The 17,685-nt window shown below is 35.4% G+C and overlaps 1 protein-coding gene across 1 annotated transcript; it reads left to right on the forward strand.

Moving 5' to 3' along the window:
• Positions 1-15,281: 15,281 nt before the first annotated feature.
• Positions 15,282-17,446, forward strand: LOC123523614 (placenta-specific gene 8 protein-like). The gene is made up of 3 exons (XM_045301275.2): positions 15,282-15,642; positions 16,164-16,303; positions 16,638-17,446. Exons 1-3 carry the CDS (start codon positions 15,312-15,314, stop codon positions 16,728-16,730), a joined length of 564 nt encoding a protein of 187 aa, XP_045157210.1. The 5' UTR covers positions 15,282-15,311; the 3' UTR covers positions 16,731-17,446.
• The last annotated feature ends 239 nt before the right edge of the window (positions 17,447-17,685 follow it).

Consider the following 17,685-nt stretch of genomic DNA (forward strand, 5'->3'; position numbering starts at 1 on the left):
TGCAGTAGCGAAACAATAAGAAAACCGCACACTACCGATCTGTTCATGAGGCAGGGGCGAAACCATACGGAACAAACGCATACTATCGTTCTGTCCTTGTGACAGGGGCGAAACAAAACGAAAACCGCATACTATCGTTCTGTCCGTGTGGTAGGGGCAAAACGATACGAAATCCACACACTATCATTCCGTTCATGTGGCAGGGTTGAAAAAATACGAAAACCGCACACTATCGTTCTGTTCATATAGCAGAGGCGAAACAATACGAAAACCGCACACTATCGTTCTGTCACTTTAGCCAGAGGATATGATTTAGAGACTTTGCTGACTATCGAATTTCGTTTAGAGCCAAGATATTGGCATCTCAATGGCAAAGATGTAGGAGCTTGGTTTGAACAATTCTGTGGACATTTGTATGCAAAAGCTAAATCACAAGCTAAACCTGAATATTGTCAGTACTGTACAGCAGATCAGACTGATAAACTTGCGTTAGCTTTGTTTATATTGTATGTGTTAGACCATGATTGTTTGTATCCTTAATGATCTTTTTAATATAGTTACTGTAAATCACTTTATATCAGCGTGATCTTTATTTCGCGAATTCCGGCACCCTAAATTATTTCGCGGTTTTATGAATTCGCGACGGAAGGGTCAGGAATTAAGATTCGCGAAGGTTCTTATATTATACTAGCGAAATTTCAATTATTTTAAGAAGTCGTGATTATATCAATGCCCTTTTTTCAGTACCGTACCGAATTTATGCATGTCAAAGACTCGTTAAACACATGGTCCGTAACGGTTGTTTTGTAGCAATTTGTAGATTTAGCAATCGGTTACTTTATTCACAAAGATTGAAATAACTGAGCTTTTAAAATCTTTTATTCAAATTAATGGTGTATATTCTTATTACACGTAATAGCTGATAAAATGTTCAAAGTTTGTTACAGCCATTTCATAAATAATTAACGCACAAGTATATAATACAATGGTGTGATAAATTGTCCGCTAATCCCTATTGTTGTAAACAAAACGTGTAAAAATACCAGGTTTGTTTAGAGGATATGTGATGATATGGATCTTCCCCTCGGGCAACACGCGCTCTGCTTGTTTGACACAAGGAGATGCACTCCGTTAAAAACTGCCTGCTGCATGTAAATCTAACCTTTAGCATGAAGTATTCATAATATATTGAAATGTGAAATGAATTGAAATTCATTCAACAAACATCGATGTACAGGCGGCTAGTATTGATTGCTGAACTTGACCGTATTTTGGACATTTTTTCGAATATGTCTGTATGTTATGGAAGGATATTTACGCGGATTCATGATTTCGCGATGCACCCGATTCGCGAAAAATAGCGAAAATTATAACAACGCGAATAATACCAGATTTACAGTACTTGTTCAATAAAAAATGTGTACACAAAATATTCTTGTTTTTTCCATATCTAGAGGTAGTAATAAAGGTGCCATAAACTTCTCCCTCAAAAATGGACCAGAGGCCTTGGTCTTTCTTCAACTTAGCCATATAGATGTTGGTCCTCCATATAATATCAAATCTCATTTGCTGATATATTGATTTTCTATCCGGTCCGCGCGATCCCCATATAAGCAAGTACATTGACCTACATCCCATCATTCCTTTACAATGGAGTTCAATGCCGAGCAGATTGAGGAGTTGCAACAACTCGAAGCTAGAGCTGCTGTTCTTCAAAACAGCATTCTCAATACGCTTAGGAGAGAAGAAGAGAGGTGGAGAGAAACCCAACGAAGAACGAATGGGGTCAATTTCACAATATCAATTACGTTCAGAAGAATAACTCAAACGTCATGTACGTCGGAAGAAGGAAATTAAAAAACTACTCGAAGAACATATGTAACACACAGTTGGGAGCGGTTTTAAAATACCATTTTTGAAAAAATATGATAACAGAGGTAGAGACGTAGGCATTTCGAGTTTGCAGTGTTGTGTATTATTCTGTGAATATTGCAAATACATTTGGATGAGAACTGCGCCAAAACTATGAATATAGATAATGATAAAAAAATAATTTAAAAAAATGAAATATTATTTTAATGTGTTTGATAGTATGGGTGAGAGGATGACAGGGGGAACTTGAATTATCGCTGCGTTGAAGATAACATTCAAATTAAACGATAACACGGTACACTTTATTCTCTCATGTATAAGTGAACAAATGTTTGAGGGTGCTCGACTCTAATAGTATGAGTCGTGTCATCATTTCATATCAATGAATGATGTCAAATAGCCGAAGGAGTATTTACGAAGCAGATGATCTAAAGTAACAATACAACCTCATAATTCTGATAAGCTGATATCTTTCAAAAGGGTATATATTTGCACATCTAAAGAGATTTTAATACGATTTCTTAGAGACTTATAGAATTTGTAATGATTTCATGCTTTCAGAAAAATAACCAGCGAAATTCACTTGATATACTACTTATCATGAAAAAAAACGATTAACACTAAAAACAGTTAAAAAGACTGCACACACTTGTAACGGCTTTCTGGTAGCTTTAAAAAGGTTTACTTTAAGGCAATATCTTAAACAGCGTTTAGACCTGGAAACTTTCCAAAGTTGCTTAGAACACCAGTGTTAGATTTTTCTATATAATCTCGGCGAACTGACCCACAATACACTATGATACAGAATGATTGGTTTGACCTTAACATCTAAAAGTTTGAGCCTTAACTGTGGAACGTAGATATGAGCGAAACCGCATGTGGAAGTAACGTACCTAGTATAAAGTTTAGGTCTGTAAGCCATATATTTATTACAATGATAATGTTTTCTGAGAAAAACAAAATGTCAAAAAGTCATTTTGAACAGTGCTTGCTTCTCTGACAATGAGATACTAAAAAGGTAGGCCGTCTGAAAAAAAATTGTGTTGTTCTTCCTCGGAGAAATGTTGCTGTCACTTTAAACCAGAATCGCCTATCCCGTCGTCCGTCCCGCAAGGCCGTCGCCTCGGGAACCCCGGTCGGGTGGCCAACCGAACAACACAAACGAATCATAGAGAACAATTTTAATTATTGTAACTTCTGATATTTTTGTATTTTCTCTAAACTGGCTCTACACAATTACACTGAATAGTAATTAACTGGATTTTCCACATAACACATATTTAGTTTATACATAATTTATTTTAGGTCGATTGTGAAGGAAGTTCTACAACTTATATTAATCACTCTCGACACCTCATTCCTGATGGAATCCATCGCCACGAGGGTATGAGAGAAGAGGCCGGTTTCTGCCCTTTTAATGCTGAGCGCCAAGCAAGGGAGCCACTGGTACCATTTTTCACGTCTCTGGTATAACACATATTTCAAATGGGTACAGAAACATCTCACGGAACTATCATGCAGAAAATTAATGTATGGCACACATATCTATCAGAAGCCCATGCAGAACAGAACAAAACAATCGTAATTCAACTACTTATTTTTCACTACATACAATCAAAGGAGCCTACAATACATCTTATATTAATTTCCATATGCTTCAGTGACATGTTCATGTATTAGTAAAGATTTTTATCAGGTTCTGCATTCAACATGTGCATGTAATCTGCGGTCTCCAGTCGATTACAAGTTATCAGAAATATAAGTAATGAGATGTCCCACATGACAGCAACGAGATTCTCTTCAAAATAAATTGAGGAATATACACGTATCTTTTTGCTATTTGACAGTGACATATATTAAGCAAAGACAAAGATTTAATGTCATAATATTTTATTTCACGGTGCTATATGTAATTATTTAAGGTTTTGTTTAGGTGATTTATTTTACGAAATGCAGCAACAATTTGAAGATTTTCAATGCCAAAATGTTAATTTTCAAAGAGACAACCAAGATAAACATGTGAATAGTTATGGTTATAAATTCATAGACTTTTTACAACGAAATAGTGTATTTATCTTAAATGGAAGAACTTTTTGTGATATGAAAGGCTGTACAACTTGTAAAAATACAAGCACTGTTGATTATTTTGTTTGTACGTCAAATTTATTTAGATATGTACAAAGTATTAATGTCATAGATTATTGCCCATTATTGTCAGATGTGCATAACCCAGTTACGTTGATTTTTTCCTTTAATTCTATGGAGTATACGAAGGAACAAAACATAGAAAGTTACGAATTTGTCAAATTGTGGGATACAGATAAGTCTGAAGAATTTGTTAACAATATAGATATCTTAAAAATAAATCAAGTTATAGAAGATTTGACAGTTTTAGAAAATAACATGATAATCTCACCTGAAAATCTGGATGATATTGTTAAAAATGTAAACAAAATATTTAAGGAAAGCTCATTAAAGAGTTTCGTTGTATCTAAAGTCATGAAGGTTGACAATAGAAAGCCAAAGGTGACTAGCTGGTTTAATTCCGAATGCAAAAAAGCTCGACGTGACTTTCACAGAGCGAAATACATGTATAAATTAAGAAAAAATGATGATAACAAGAATGATATGAATGCCAAAAGTAAGGTGTATAAGAAAACAATGAAAAATAATTTTACAATTTTAAAAAGCAATAATATATCTAGACTGAGGAAACTAGATAAAACAAGACCAAAACAATACTGGTCGATGTTAAAAGGAAAGAAAAATTCCAAAGTCCGTGCAGAATTGGGCGATTTATACAACTACTTTAAAAATTTGGATATGTGTAAAAATGATGATATTGTGCATGATATTAATGTTGATACAGATCTTTTTGATGAAAATATAGAACTTAATATGCCTATCACTATTGCAGAAATTGAAAATGCTGTCAAGACACTGAAAAATAACAAGTCATGTGGTATAGATGGAGTAATTAATGAACATATTAAATACTCATTTCCATATATGAAAACTGTGTATGTCAAGCTATTTAATATTGTTTTTACTTCTGGTATTGTACCAAAGGATTGGACAATTGGATTAATTAAGGATAACATGGTGTAATAGCCATATTTCATATCTTGTAACTGGATGGTGATATTTAAATGAAATTTGGTCACTTTAAAGACATTCAAAATTAAAAACTTTTCACCGAGAGATTTTTCAAATTTTATCATTTTGGGGCAGATAATCGGTATTGAAGTTAACATTAATGCCTATGTGAAATATATAATTTCTTTGATTATGAGAATCTGCACTTGAGTTTCGAGAAAAATTTGCGGTAGAAAGCTGCATTTTATGATTCTGATACAAATATCATAAATAAATCTAAAATTCCCCGTATGGAAAAGGAGAAAATCTTTTTTTCTAGTTTTCAGGGGAGATAACTCATGAAAAACCAAAATTATCAGGGGAGGTTATGTAAAGGAAATTTTTGAGAACTTCTGTCACTATATAACTTGTCAATATGCACCTTATTTCTATCGTTTGACATTTATAAAGCTTACATTATCAAGTTGTATGTACGCTTTTGGTGAAATTGAGGCCTATTACACCATGTTATCCTTAATCCAATTTACAAAAATAAAGGTGATGTATATGATCCCTCCAATTATAGACCTATTACATTATTAAGCTGTATGGAGAAACTATTCACTGCAATTTTGAACAACCGCTTGCAAACATATAGTGAAAAATATAGTTTAATCAATGAATACCAGGCAGGATTCCGTAAAGGGTATTCTACTCTTGATAACATGTTTGTGTTAAATACACTGATCGATCTATTAGGAAAAAGTAAAAAGAAGTTATTTTGTGCATTTATTGATCTTAAAAGTGCTTTCTACATCGTTTGGCGCTCAGGGCTTTGGTGCAAATTATATGCTTTTAACATAAATGGTAAATTCCTGAATGTGGTAAGAAATATTTATGAAAATGCGAAGTCTTGTGTAAGCACAAATGGTAGTAAATCTATTTATTTCCAATGTTCAACCGGGGTAAGACAAGGTGAAAATTTATCACCTATCTTATTTTCATTGTTTTTAAACGACCTGCATGATTTCTTTTCCAAAAGTGGACTAGTAGAAGGCGTCAGTTATAACATAGATGATCTGAACGAAAATTGTATGAACTTTTTAAAACTTTTTGTCTTATTGTATGCAGATGATACTGTTATTTTAGCTGAATCTGCCAAAGATTGACAAGAAGCTTTAAATGTATATGGAACATATTGTGATAAATGGAAATTAGTATTAAACTCTACAAAAAAAAAATAATGGTGTTTGCAAAAGGTATACATGTAGAGTATAATTTTAGTTTCAAAAACGAAAATTTGGAAGTTGTAAATGAATACAAATACCTTGGTATTACTTTTAGTAGAAGTGGTTCTTTTTTAAATGCAAAAAAGCACATAGCCAAACAAGGAACTATTGCAATGTATACCTTAATAAAAATGGCGAAGTCTTTATATTTACCCATTGATATGCAAATTGATCTCTTTAATGAAACTGTAAAGCCCATTCTTTTATATGGGTGTGAAATTTGGGGATATGGAAACATAGATATAATTGAAAGAGTTCAGCTTAAATTTTTGAAATACATTTTGGGTTTAAAATCATCCACTCCTAACACTATGGTGTATGGTGAAACTGGAGTAAAAACACTCTCTTTAGACATTGAAACAAGGTTAATTTCATTTTGGTCAAATTTAGTTTTACCTAAGAGGTTTAAATTGGCACATGTTATGTATACTTTTGTACTTCGCAACTTTTCAGTGTTACAGCCAAATAGTTGATTCCAATGGATAAAATGTATTAAGGATATACTTTTCAAATGTGGAATGAACAATGTTTGGAATACACATATGTTTCCAAATTCAAAATGGCTGATTGCAGCAGTCAAAACTATCAGATCTGTTTTTAAACCAATGGTATTCAAGTTTAGAAACTTCTAGTAAATGTAAAAATTATAAATTATTTAAACATAAATCCGAGTTTGAGAAGTATATCATAAACACACAGCCTAAGTTATTTAGATATGTGATAAAGTTTAGAACACGAAACCATAAATTACCCGTAGAAACTGGATCTTGGCATGGCATAGACCATAGACTGAGAAAATGTACACTATGTAACTCCTCAATAGGTGATGAATTTCACTATCTTTTTGAATGTAGGTTTTTTGACAATCAAAGGAAAAAATATCTTAAAGCTAAATATTATAAACGACCAAAAATTCATTGTATTGATATGGTTATGAACATAAACTGCCATACCATCCCAGAGTATAACAAACTATGTTTGTTTATTAAAGACATTATTGAGACATTTATGTAATAATAATATGCCTTAATATTGGTGTGTGCATGTGCACATGTATTCATTTGCATGTATGTATATGTGTATGTCTGTGAATGTATATGTGCGAAGTTTCTTCTTATTACTACTATTTCATCTTATTTATTTATATTTTTGGAATGGAATTTGTTTTTCGGTACTCTCCCGTGTCTACTCTTTTCTTTCTTTTATGGGTATGTAATTTTGCTTAGAGAAAAACTTTTCACATTCTGAGCCTTGAAATTTGTTAATAATTGTTTGCCTCATGTTGTCAATATCTTGACCTGAGTGAAATAAAGATATTTGTATATTTGTATTTGTATATTTAATTTTATGTCTAGAGTGTAGAATGGTTATTTATCTATGCTTTAAAACTATACTAAAAAGAAAACTTACTGAATAAGTTTGCAAATAAAGTTGTGCTAATTCAGGAAGGACCTAAATTTTCCGTCTGTCCTTTTGAAATATCGCTGTATAATACCTGTTTTATAATGATTTTAATCAAGTTTATGAATAAATTGTGGCGGGTCTTTACCCAAATAGTTACTGAATGAGTTCAAACATGCAGTTTGCACTAAGCAAACAAAATATTTCAGATGAATTGTAAATCATTTGTAATTTACATAAAACGATTGCAGTCTTTGAGATCATTTGAGCTGAACTTGTCGTTGTAAGAGCAGGTAAGTTTTTTATTTAATGTTTGTAACTAAATTATACATATATTTCCACAAGTTAAAACAAATTGTTTCATTTATCGTTTCCAATATAAAGTTAATTAAAATTAACAACATTAGCTGAGCTACATAGATACATGTCAACCTACGTGCTGACCTACTGCTTTCACAGTTACATGTAGACTAATCGCTAACAAAGGTACGTGCCAAATATTCCCTCATTTTGTTACATGCTTAACGCTAACAGAGCTTTATGTCTATGTGTCTGTTATCTCTAACATGCATGCCTACGTGCCTTGTTATCTCTAACATAGTTACATGCTTAACTATCATCAACAGAACTGCATGCCTACGAGCGTAGATATCTCTAACATAGTTACAATTTAACTATCGCTAACACAGCTAAATGCCTACGTGCCTAGTTATCTCTAAAATAATTACATGCTTAATTATCGCAGCTACGTGTGCGCACGTACCTAGTTACATAGTTACATGCTTAACTATCCCTAACACAGTTACATGCCTACGTGCCTACTTATCTTTAACATAGTAACACGCTCCACTATCGCTAATAGGACTATTGCCAAATTCTAGTTATCTCTAACATAGCTGCATGCTTAAACATCGCTATCACAGTTAAGTGCCTACTAGTCTAGTTAATTCTAACATAGGTACATAATTACCTGTTGCTAACACAGCTACGTGCGTACTTATCTCTAACATGGTTACATGCTTAACTATCGCTTACACAGCTACGTGCCTACGTGCCTAATTATCTCTAACATACTTATATGCATAACTATCGCTAAGACAGCTACGTGCTTAAGTGCCTACTTATCTTTAACATAGTAACATGCGTAACTATCGCTAACAATGCTACGTGCCTATTTGCCTCTGTATCTCTAACATAGTTATCGCTAACAGAGCTATGTGCCTACGTGCCATGTTATTTCTAACAAGGCTATATCTTTAAATATCGCTAGCACAGCTACGTCCTACGTGCCTAGTTATCTCTAACATAGTAACATGCTTAACTTTTCCTAACACAGCTAAATGCTTACGTGTCTATGTATCTCAAACATAGTTACATGCTTAACTATCGCTAACAGAGCTATGTGCCTACGTGCCTTGTTGCATACTTATATGCTTTAATATCGCTAACATAGATACATGTCTACATGCCTATTTATCTCTAACATAGTTATATGTTTAACTATCGCTAACACAGAGTCTGAAATCATTTGTCCTCCACTTCTGATATTTATGTGGGGAAGCTGGCAGTTACTTGCGGAGAACTGGTTTGTACTGGTACAGAATCCAGGAACACATGTTAAGTTGACTGTCCGCCTTTACATGACTGTAATACTGTCGAAAGACATTAAACCTTAACAAACAAACAGAAGAACAACACAGCTAAATGACCAAGTGCCTAGGTACCTCTAACAAAGTTACATGCTTAACTATTGCTCACACAGCTAAGTGCCTACGTGCCTAGTTATCTCTAACATAGGTACATGACTAACATGACTAATTATCGCTCACACAGCTACGTGTCTAGCTATCTCTAACATAGTTTCATGCTTAAATTTCACTAACACAGGTACGTGCCTAGTTATGCCAAACTTAGTTACATGCTTAACTATCGCTAACACAGGAACGTGCCTAGTTATGCCAAACATAGTTACATGCTTAACTATCGCTCACACAGCTATCTGCCTACGTGCCTAGTTATTTCTAACATAGTTACATGCTTAACTTTTGCTAACACAGCTTCGTGCCTACGTGCCTAGCTATCTCTAACAAAGCAACATACTTAACTATCATTAACACAGGTACGTGCCTAGTTATGTCTAACATAGTTACATGCTTAACTATCGCTAACACCGATACATGTCTACGTGTCTAGTTATCTCTAAGATGGTTACAGCTTAACTATCGCTAACACAGCTACACGCCTACATATCTAGTTATCTTTAATATAGTTACATACTTAATTATCACTAACACAGCTACATGCCTACGTGTCAAGTTTTCTCTAACACAGTTGCATGCTTAATTATCGCTAACAAAGATACGTATTGCTTAAACAGCTACGTGCCTAGTTATCTATAATACAGTTACATGCTTAACTATCACTTAAACAGCTACATGCCTATGTGCCTAGTTATCTCTAACATGCTTAACTATCGCTTAAGCTGCTACGTGCCTACGTGCCTAGTTATCTATAATACAGTTGCATGCTTAGCTATCACTTAAACAGCTACATACCTACGTGCCTAGTTATCTCTAACATGCTTAACTATCACTTAAACTGCCACGTGCCTACGTGCCTAGTTATCTATAACACAGTTACATACTTAACTATCGCTTAAACTGCTGCGTGCCTATGTCCTTAGTTTTCTGTAACACAGTTACATTCTTAACTCTCGCCTACACAGCCTACGTGCCTAGTTATCTCTAAAATAGATACATACTTAAGTATCACTAGCTTAACTGCGTGCCTGTATATATCTAACTTACTTACATGTTTAATTAACAGTTCCATGAAATTCTACCGCTACCACAGTTGCATTGCACAGGTATATCCGGAGTTTTCATTAACGTTTATGCGTGTCAACCATCGCTACTGCAGTTGCATACCGAGATCATTTGCTGTTTCTTGTCGAACTAACGTTAACATAGCTACATACTGACATAGTTACACGCCAAAATATACATGCCGAGTAATGTTTAACGAAGTTACCTGCAGAGTTGTCGCTAACACAGTTATTTGCAGAGTTACCACTAACACAGTTACCTGTCAAGCTACCGCTTACACAGTGTCAGTTTGAGTCATTGTTGATACCATAATGATGAGTTGCTGCTGACTCTGGCACATGCCGAACTATTACTAATATTGTTACATTCCTGCTGCTGTGATGGAACTCAGTCATTTTGACAATGTGCGATTTTTACATCTTGAATTTTATACCTACTATTATGTATTATGGTGTACAATTTTGATCGAACGCTGACTTTGCGTGCAAGCAACAACAAAAAACAACGTGCAAATGTAAAAATATGCATGCATAGATAGATAGATATACATTTTGTAGATATACTTGCAAGTATGAAAGTGCACGGATATATGACTGTGTACGCATATAAAGAGCTATAACACTTGTAATTGCAAGTGTACTTAGTAAAACTTTGCGTTAATGTATATTTTTGACCGGTGCACTTATAAATGTGTAGATGCACGGAACATGTAACATCAAAAGTGTGCTTCGCGCATACTTTCAATTCAAAATATGCGTGCATGTATGAAATTATGCATGCACTCGTGATAGTATACGTTCATGCATATAGCCTTTTTTTATACGAACACGCGTAAATATGCTGTAGCACGCATATATATGGGCATGCACGTATATATACGTTCGCTTGTAAATACACGTACACTTGTAAAATTATACGTAAAGAATATATAGCTGCGCACTAAAATACGTGCAAATTAGTATATACAATTACACATATTCCCTTTTTGAGGGCTAAAACGGATTGATTGACCTTCGACAAGTGATATCGATCGAGGACTATGCCATTTCCGAGGTCGATACTGATCTACAGGTAACAACCGTTTTATTACTAAATACAACCTACTTTATTTTCGATTGATGATTAATTGGGACTTACATTTAAAAAGCTTTACCAACAGATTAACAAAATTGTAAAAATTTCAGCGCTTTATCATTTTATTCAAAACGGATACACTGCACACAGCTGATAAACATAATATACAGTATGTTACGTACATGTACATCGATGAAAAATATTTTTCGGACAAGGTTAATATGTTCCCACCTACGAGTCAATAATCATGTGGCTGTGTTTAAAACAATATATTATATACCCTTCTCAAATGCGCTCATCTGATTGGTCGAAATAAGTGCACGCGCGGGTCCGCAAAAAGCGATATTGACCTGAAAAAGTGATAATGACTCTTGTGATATCACTTTTTTATATGTATGAAACATGGGCCAGTTAAATGAATGCATTCGAGTAGTACATGTAATATAACAATTATAGACTTATGTTTCGTTCAATATGTGTTTTACGGACCTGTAAAAATGATATTGACCGAGGATGCAGCCCTCAACATAAGTCAATAACTGTATAGCAAATAGCTATTAATATAGATTTAATAATATCCCACATCACACCGACTGTCGAATTTGTATAATATCAAACATTCAAAATTAATCGGTGATATCAGGTATTTTCAAGTATGTTATACCAGCATTTGGAATGTGTGATGTAATGTATCCAAACATTTGACATATCAGTAAGTGTTATTGAACATAATTACTCTATTGCCAATATTCAAAATTTCTTCACTATACAAAACCTAGCGTGTACCGGTTTAAACCATCACGGTTAAGACATGTTAAAACTGTTTATGATCTGTGTCTATTTGAAAAGCAGTTACAACAAAAGATAGAATACAATGTATTATAAATGAAAAAAATGTAAAATTGATCTCTTCTTTTGAAAACGTAAAGTAAATTGTAAAGAAAATATTTAAAATACCGGTACATAACAGGTCTATTCAAATCATGCTGTTGTGCATGATAAGCATTTTCTCTTCACTCGAACAGATTGAATGCATTTTACACAAGCATGTCTGGAATCAATATCCTTCCGAGACTCCAAACTTAATTTGTATAGTACGAAAGCCCGGTGGTGACTTCCGAGTTCCGACTTCTGGCTTCCGACTTCGCACTTCAGAATTTTCATAGCATACGGAAGTCAGAAGTCAGAAGTCAGAACTCGGAAGTCGGAAGTCAGAAGACGGAACTTGAAAGTCGGAAGTCAGAAGTCGGAATTTGGAACTCGTAAGTCGGAAGTAGGAACTCGGAAGTCAGAAGTCAAAACTCGGAAGTCAGAAGTCAGAAGTCAAAACTCGGAAGTCAGAAGTCAGAAGTCAGAAGTTGGAAATCGGAAGTCGAAATTCGGAAGTCGGAACTTGGAAGTCAGAAGTCAGAAGTCGGAAGTATGCTTTCCATGATTGTGTACAGTAGGAATACTATCTCCAAAAACTAAGGCAGACATTGAATTGAAACTTCACATGTGTTTTCGGGGTTATAAAACTAGATGATATCATGAAGTCCCATAACTCTGACTTGCATTTTTGCCAAATTATGCCCCCTTTTGGACTAAGAAAATATTTTTTAATGTTTTGCATGTTAATAGATATATCATCGTTAATTGTTTTGAAAATTACTTTTTAGCTCGACTATTCAAAGAATAATCTAGCTATTCTACTCCCCTTGGCGTCGATGTCGGCGTGGTTAAAGTTGTGCATGCAAGTACATATGGCTATCATTTAAGGCATATAGCTTTGAAACTTACTTTTTTTTAAAGTCAATTACAAACCTCACTGGGTCAAGTCCCATAACTTTTATTTTGGTCAAATTATGCCCCTTTGGTCAAATTATTTCATCTCCCATTCAGTTATCGGTTGCATATTTTTTTAGATCGAATACCTACCTCACTGGTTCAAGTTCTATAAAAAAAAACAAAGACAAATATCAAACAGGGAATGCCACGTGCCAAAAACGCAGCCTCCCCAAAACGAAACCCACAGCACGCAGATGTGCACACCACAAACACACACGCACGTACACACAAAGCCAACTCGAGGACAAAACGAACAAACAAAGGAACACAGTGGGTCCCCGCCTTGGAACGGTCAGTGGCAAAAACACCGATTTATGGTGCGCATCCAACCTCACTCTTACCCCACCATGTTTCAAAGACACGGGACAGTGCAAATAGCTCTGGCATGTATTTTTGCCCATTTTATAAAACAAACTAGTCGTAATATTCCTGCTTCTGGAACAACAATTCGATTAGTCGAGCATTGGCTGTCTTACGGACATCTCTTCATATAACTTGAATGCATTTTCCAAAGGATTTGTACTTCTGTATGCGTATAGTATGAAAAGTCTGAAGTGCTAATTCGGAAGTCAGAAGTCGGAACTCGGAAATCAGAAGTTAGAAGTCGAAAGTTGGATGTCGGATGTCCGAAGTCCGAAGTCAGAAGTCAGAAGTCGGAACTCGGAAGTCAGAAGTCGGAAGTTAGAAGTCGTAAGTCGGAAGTCGGAAGTCAGAAGTCGGAAGTTAGAAGTCAGAAGTCGGAAGTCACCATCGGTCTTTCGTAGTATAGATGTAACACTCGTATTTCGTATCAATAAAATGAAATCTACAAGAAGACATTGCAGAAGTAGCAAAATAATAGCAGGCTCGTTTTCTTTTTTCAGATGACACGCGCACCCAACCTCATCCTTCGCAGTTATGGAGGGACATTGTACACCCGCAAGATGGCATTTAATGAATGTGACTGCAAAGTAAATCTAATCTATAGCGCCTGATTGAGCAAACAAACCATGGCGTTTTATTTGTAGTACTTGGTGCGTCAAATATAACCCTGCAAGCAATTTGTTTAAGTGCGTTAGATCCAACATCGATCGATTCGTAACTCGTAAAAACTTACATTGTTCGATGGGTTACTTGTGAGATCTTACATAGATCGACATGTAAGTTGTGAGATCTAATATTGATCGACTCGTAACTCGTAAGATCTTAAAATGCCCGACTGGTAACTTGTGAGATCTTACATTGATCGACACATAACTCGTGAATTCTTACGTCGCTCGATACTTGACTCGTGAGATTTTACATCGCTCGACTCGTAAGTCATGAGATATTATTTCGTTGGACTCGTATTTGGTAGTACATCATATCGCTCGACCCGTAATTAGTGAGACTTTATGTTCCTATACTCCCGCTTTCATAGCCTTGGGTATTGTATAATCACCCCTTGGATATGGTGCCTGCTTTTTAATTTTGTCTTTTGACAGTTCTTGTGATACGCAGGCTCCATAACCTCAGATCCCCTTCCTAAATTCCAGTTTGTTTAGTTCTGCCCATTGTTTTCTCGTTTGGGGCAAACCCATTATTTTATCTGGGGACCAAACCCGCTCTTCATGGAATTACACGCCTCAACACGTGCATCATTGAAGGTTCCATGTTCACCGCCGTTTGAATACATCTGCGAATGTCTCTAAATTGCTTTTTGTACTTTTAGCATGTGTAAATGTTGAGTTCTGCTCAACCCGGGGCTGGAGGGCGTGGACGGTAGCATGCATTTCCACTACCGTCCATGAACAGACTCAATCAAACCGAGGCTGCAACATTTTCGTTTTTGTCGTGTTGGGCGACCTGTGAAATTTCCACTTTTCTCTGTTTTATATACATTGACGCGTAGCTATTGGGATATTACATCATATATATAAATAACGGTATATTAGTTTTCAGGAGTGACCGCCCTTGAATATATTTCAATATGAGCGATCCGCCGCCGGACTACGATGAAAAAGGTAGACCTCAACCGTATGGACAAAGAGGTCCGCAGCCACAGCAGTATGGACAAGGAGGGCCACAACCATATGAACATATGGCTCTCAGTCAACCATATGATCCAGTTCAAATGAATCCCCAGCAACAATACGGCCAACATCCACAACCAATGATGACGCATTCCCAACATCAAACAAATACCACAGTGATTGTCCAGCAACCGACAACCGTTCAAAATGACCGTATCCTTGGACCTAAAGACGGACATAGAGATTGGAGCAGTGGTCTTTTCTCTTGTTGCGATGATGTTGAAAAATGTAGGTACAAGTGTGAAAAAGGAAATGATTTAACGTATAATTTATTCTTACACGACCAGCTAATAACTAACATACTTGCAGAGAAAAATCTGTCTCTGGTTACTCTGCAATTAACCACTCGCGTGCAATGACGTCATCCGATCCAGGTGCGTAGCACGGTCGTCAAAAGTAGTTACCATTTTTTTTTTTGCATACTTTCATATATGTTAACAATGTGCAATTAGAGCTGAGTACTAGCTTATAATAGGCGTTGGCATGCTTTGATGTATGTGACCAATGTTCTGTCCGAGGTGTGACAATGCTTAATATACCTACTGGGATGTGGGTAATATGCTGGCAGATATGCTAGATGAATATACTGTCGTATATATGGTCAGTGCAATTTCCGAGTTGTGTTGAAGCTTATATTTACTTTGACATACTTTCTGGAATGCGGGATATTTCAGAAACATACCGTTCAACATACCTTTTGTACTTTCCGAGATACATCCTAGTTTATATTCACTTTGACACATTTTCAGGTATGTGGACATTGTTTTGCCCGAACTGCGTACTAGCTGATATTTCCGCTAGGCTTGGAGAATGTGCTTTCGTGACATGTTGTGTTCCCGGAGGTATCGCTACTATCCGTACACGTGTTCGAACTCTTGGTGGTATCAGGGTTTGTAGAACGTTATTTAATCGCCACTCTAGGTTATTGAGAAAAGTTGCATTCACACAATAGCTAACGAAATGCAGTCGGTTTAATTTCGATTATTCCAAACATATTCAATACCATTAGTCACAGAACATAGCTTATGTACAAGTTTTCTTCAAAGCACTGTGAAAAATGTACTGAAACTATGTTCGTAAAAATGAAGAAATTTTTATTTATAAGTAATATACTGTTCACTGTGCGTCTCCTTGCAAAATTTGAACAAGTCTGTTGATGAAGGGCTGTTATTTTTAAATACAAGTTGCTTGTAAGTGACAATAAGACGATTATTTATTTTCAGGGATCAGTCTGTAAAGATTATATGGCTACAGAATGCTGTCAACCTTGTGTCATGTGCCAACTACAGCGAGAACTAGAATACATGGGACTCTAATCTATAATCTATAACTACATCCAGAACTCGAATACATGGGATATGCAATTTTGTTATTATGCTTATGTAATTAATGTCAAAAATGCAGCGTATATTTCTCAAGTAAATATGGACAGCCAAACAAAAGTTCCGTGTCGTACCACTTTCTATGTTCATTCAATTTGCATAACATGACACACTTCTATAAATAGCGCACATAAAAATCTTTACACGTTTTCATTTTAACATCGACAAAATTATTAGATTTTGTGCGATAACAAAACAACAGACATAAAGGTGGAGGTATATATTAAAAGGATCATGACAATGAGACTCGTGGATTTTGCAAGGACGGATCACCCTCGGTGCTTGCGCGTCTCGTGAGATTCTATCAGGCAAAATTCACTCGAGCCGAATACACCACCACAGATCGAGCTACTATTATAATAACCACATTTTATTTTATGCTAACTAATGAAATACTGTACTCTATCAGTTAAATATTTTTATATCGCACCACCCACACTGTGAAAATGTGAAATCTATATTTTCACACTGTGAGAGATATAGCTCCGCCACCTCATAGGCCTACATTGTGTATTAATTTTAAATAATTTGCTTCAAACAGGATGAAAATTGTAGTCGCACTTTGTTCTTAATAGTTTATCTCTCGATTCAAATTATTTTACTTAATGAGAATTTCATAACGTTATGCAGCAAAAATGAAATAAAATGGAACTTTATGTTGTGTGCGTCTTTCTAACGTTACATTACGCCTGACGTCATGTCTGTTTACGCGCGTCTGATTCCTGCGCTGAAATTACAATTGTTGAAAATGCACATCTCAACGTAATTGAGCATAAAATAAAAAGAAAATTTGTATGTTTGTCGTGAATATGAAATTTGTCTGGATTAGCCTGAGTTTTGTTCACTCTAAACCAATCAATGAGGACATTACTTTCATTTTGTAGGACTT

Source organism: Mercenaria mercenaria, chromosome 3 (assembly GCF_021730395.1).
Source record: "Mercenaria mercenaria strain notata chromosome 3, MADL_Memer_1, whole genome shotgun sequence".
Classification (NCBI taxonomy): Eukaryota; Metazoa; Mollusca; class Bivalvia; order Venerida; family Veneridae; genus Mercenaria; species Mercenaria mercenaria.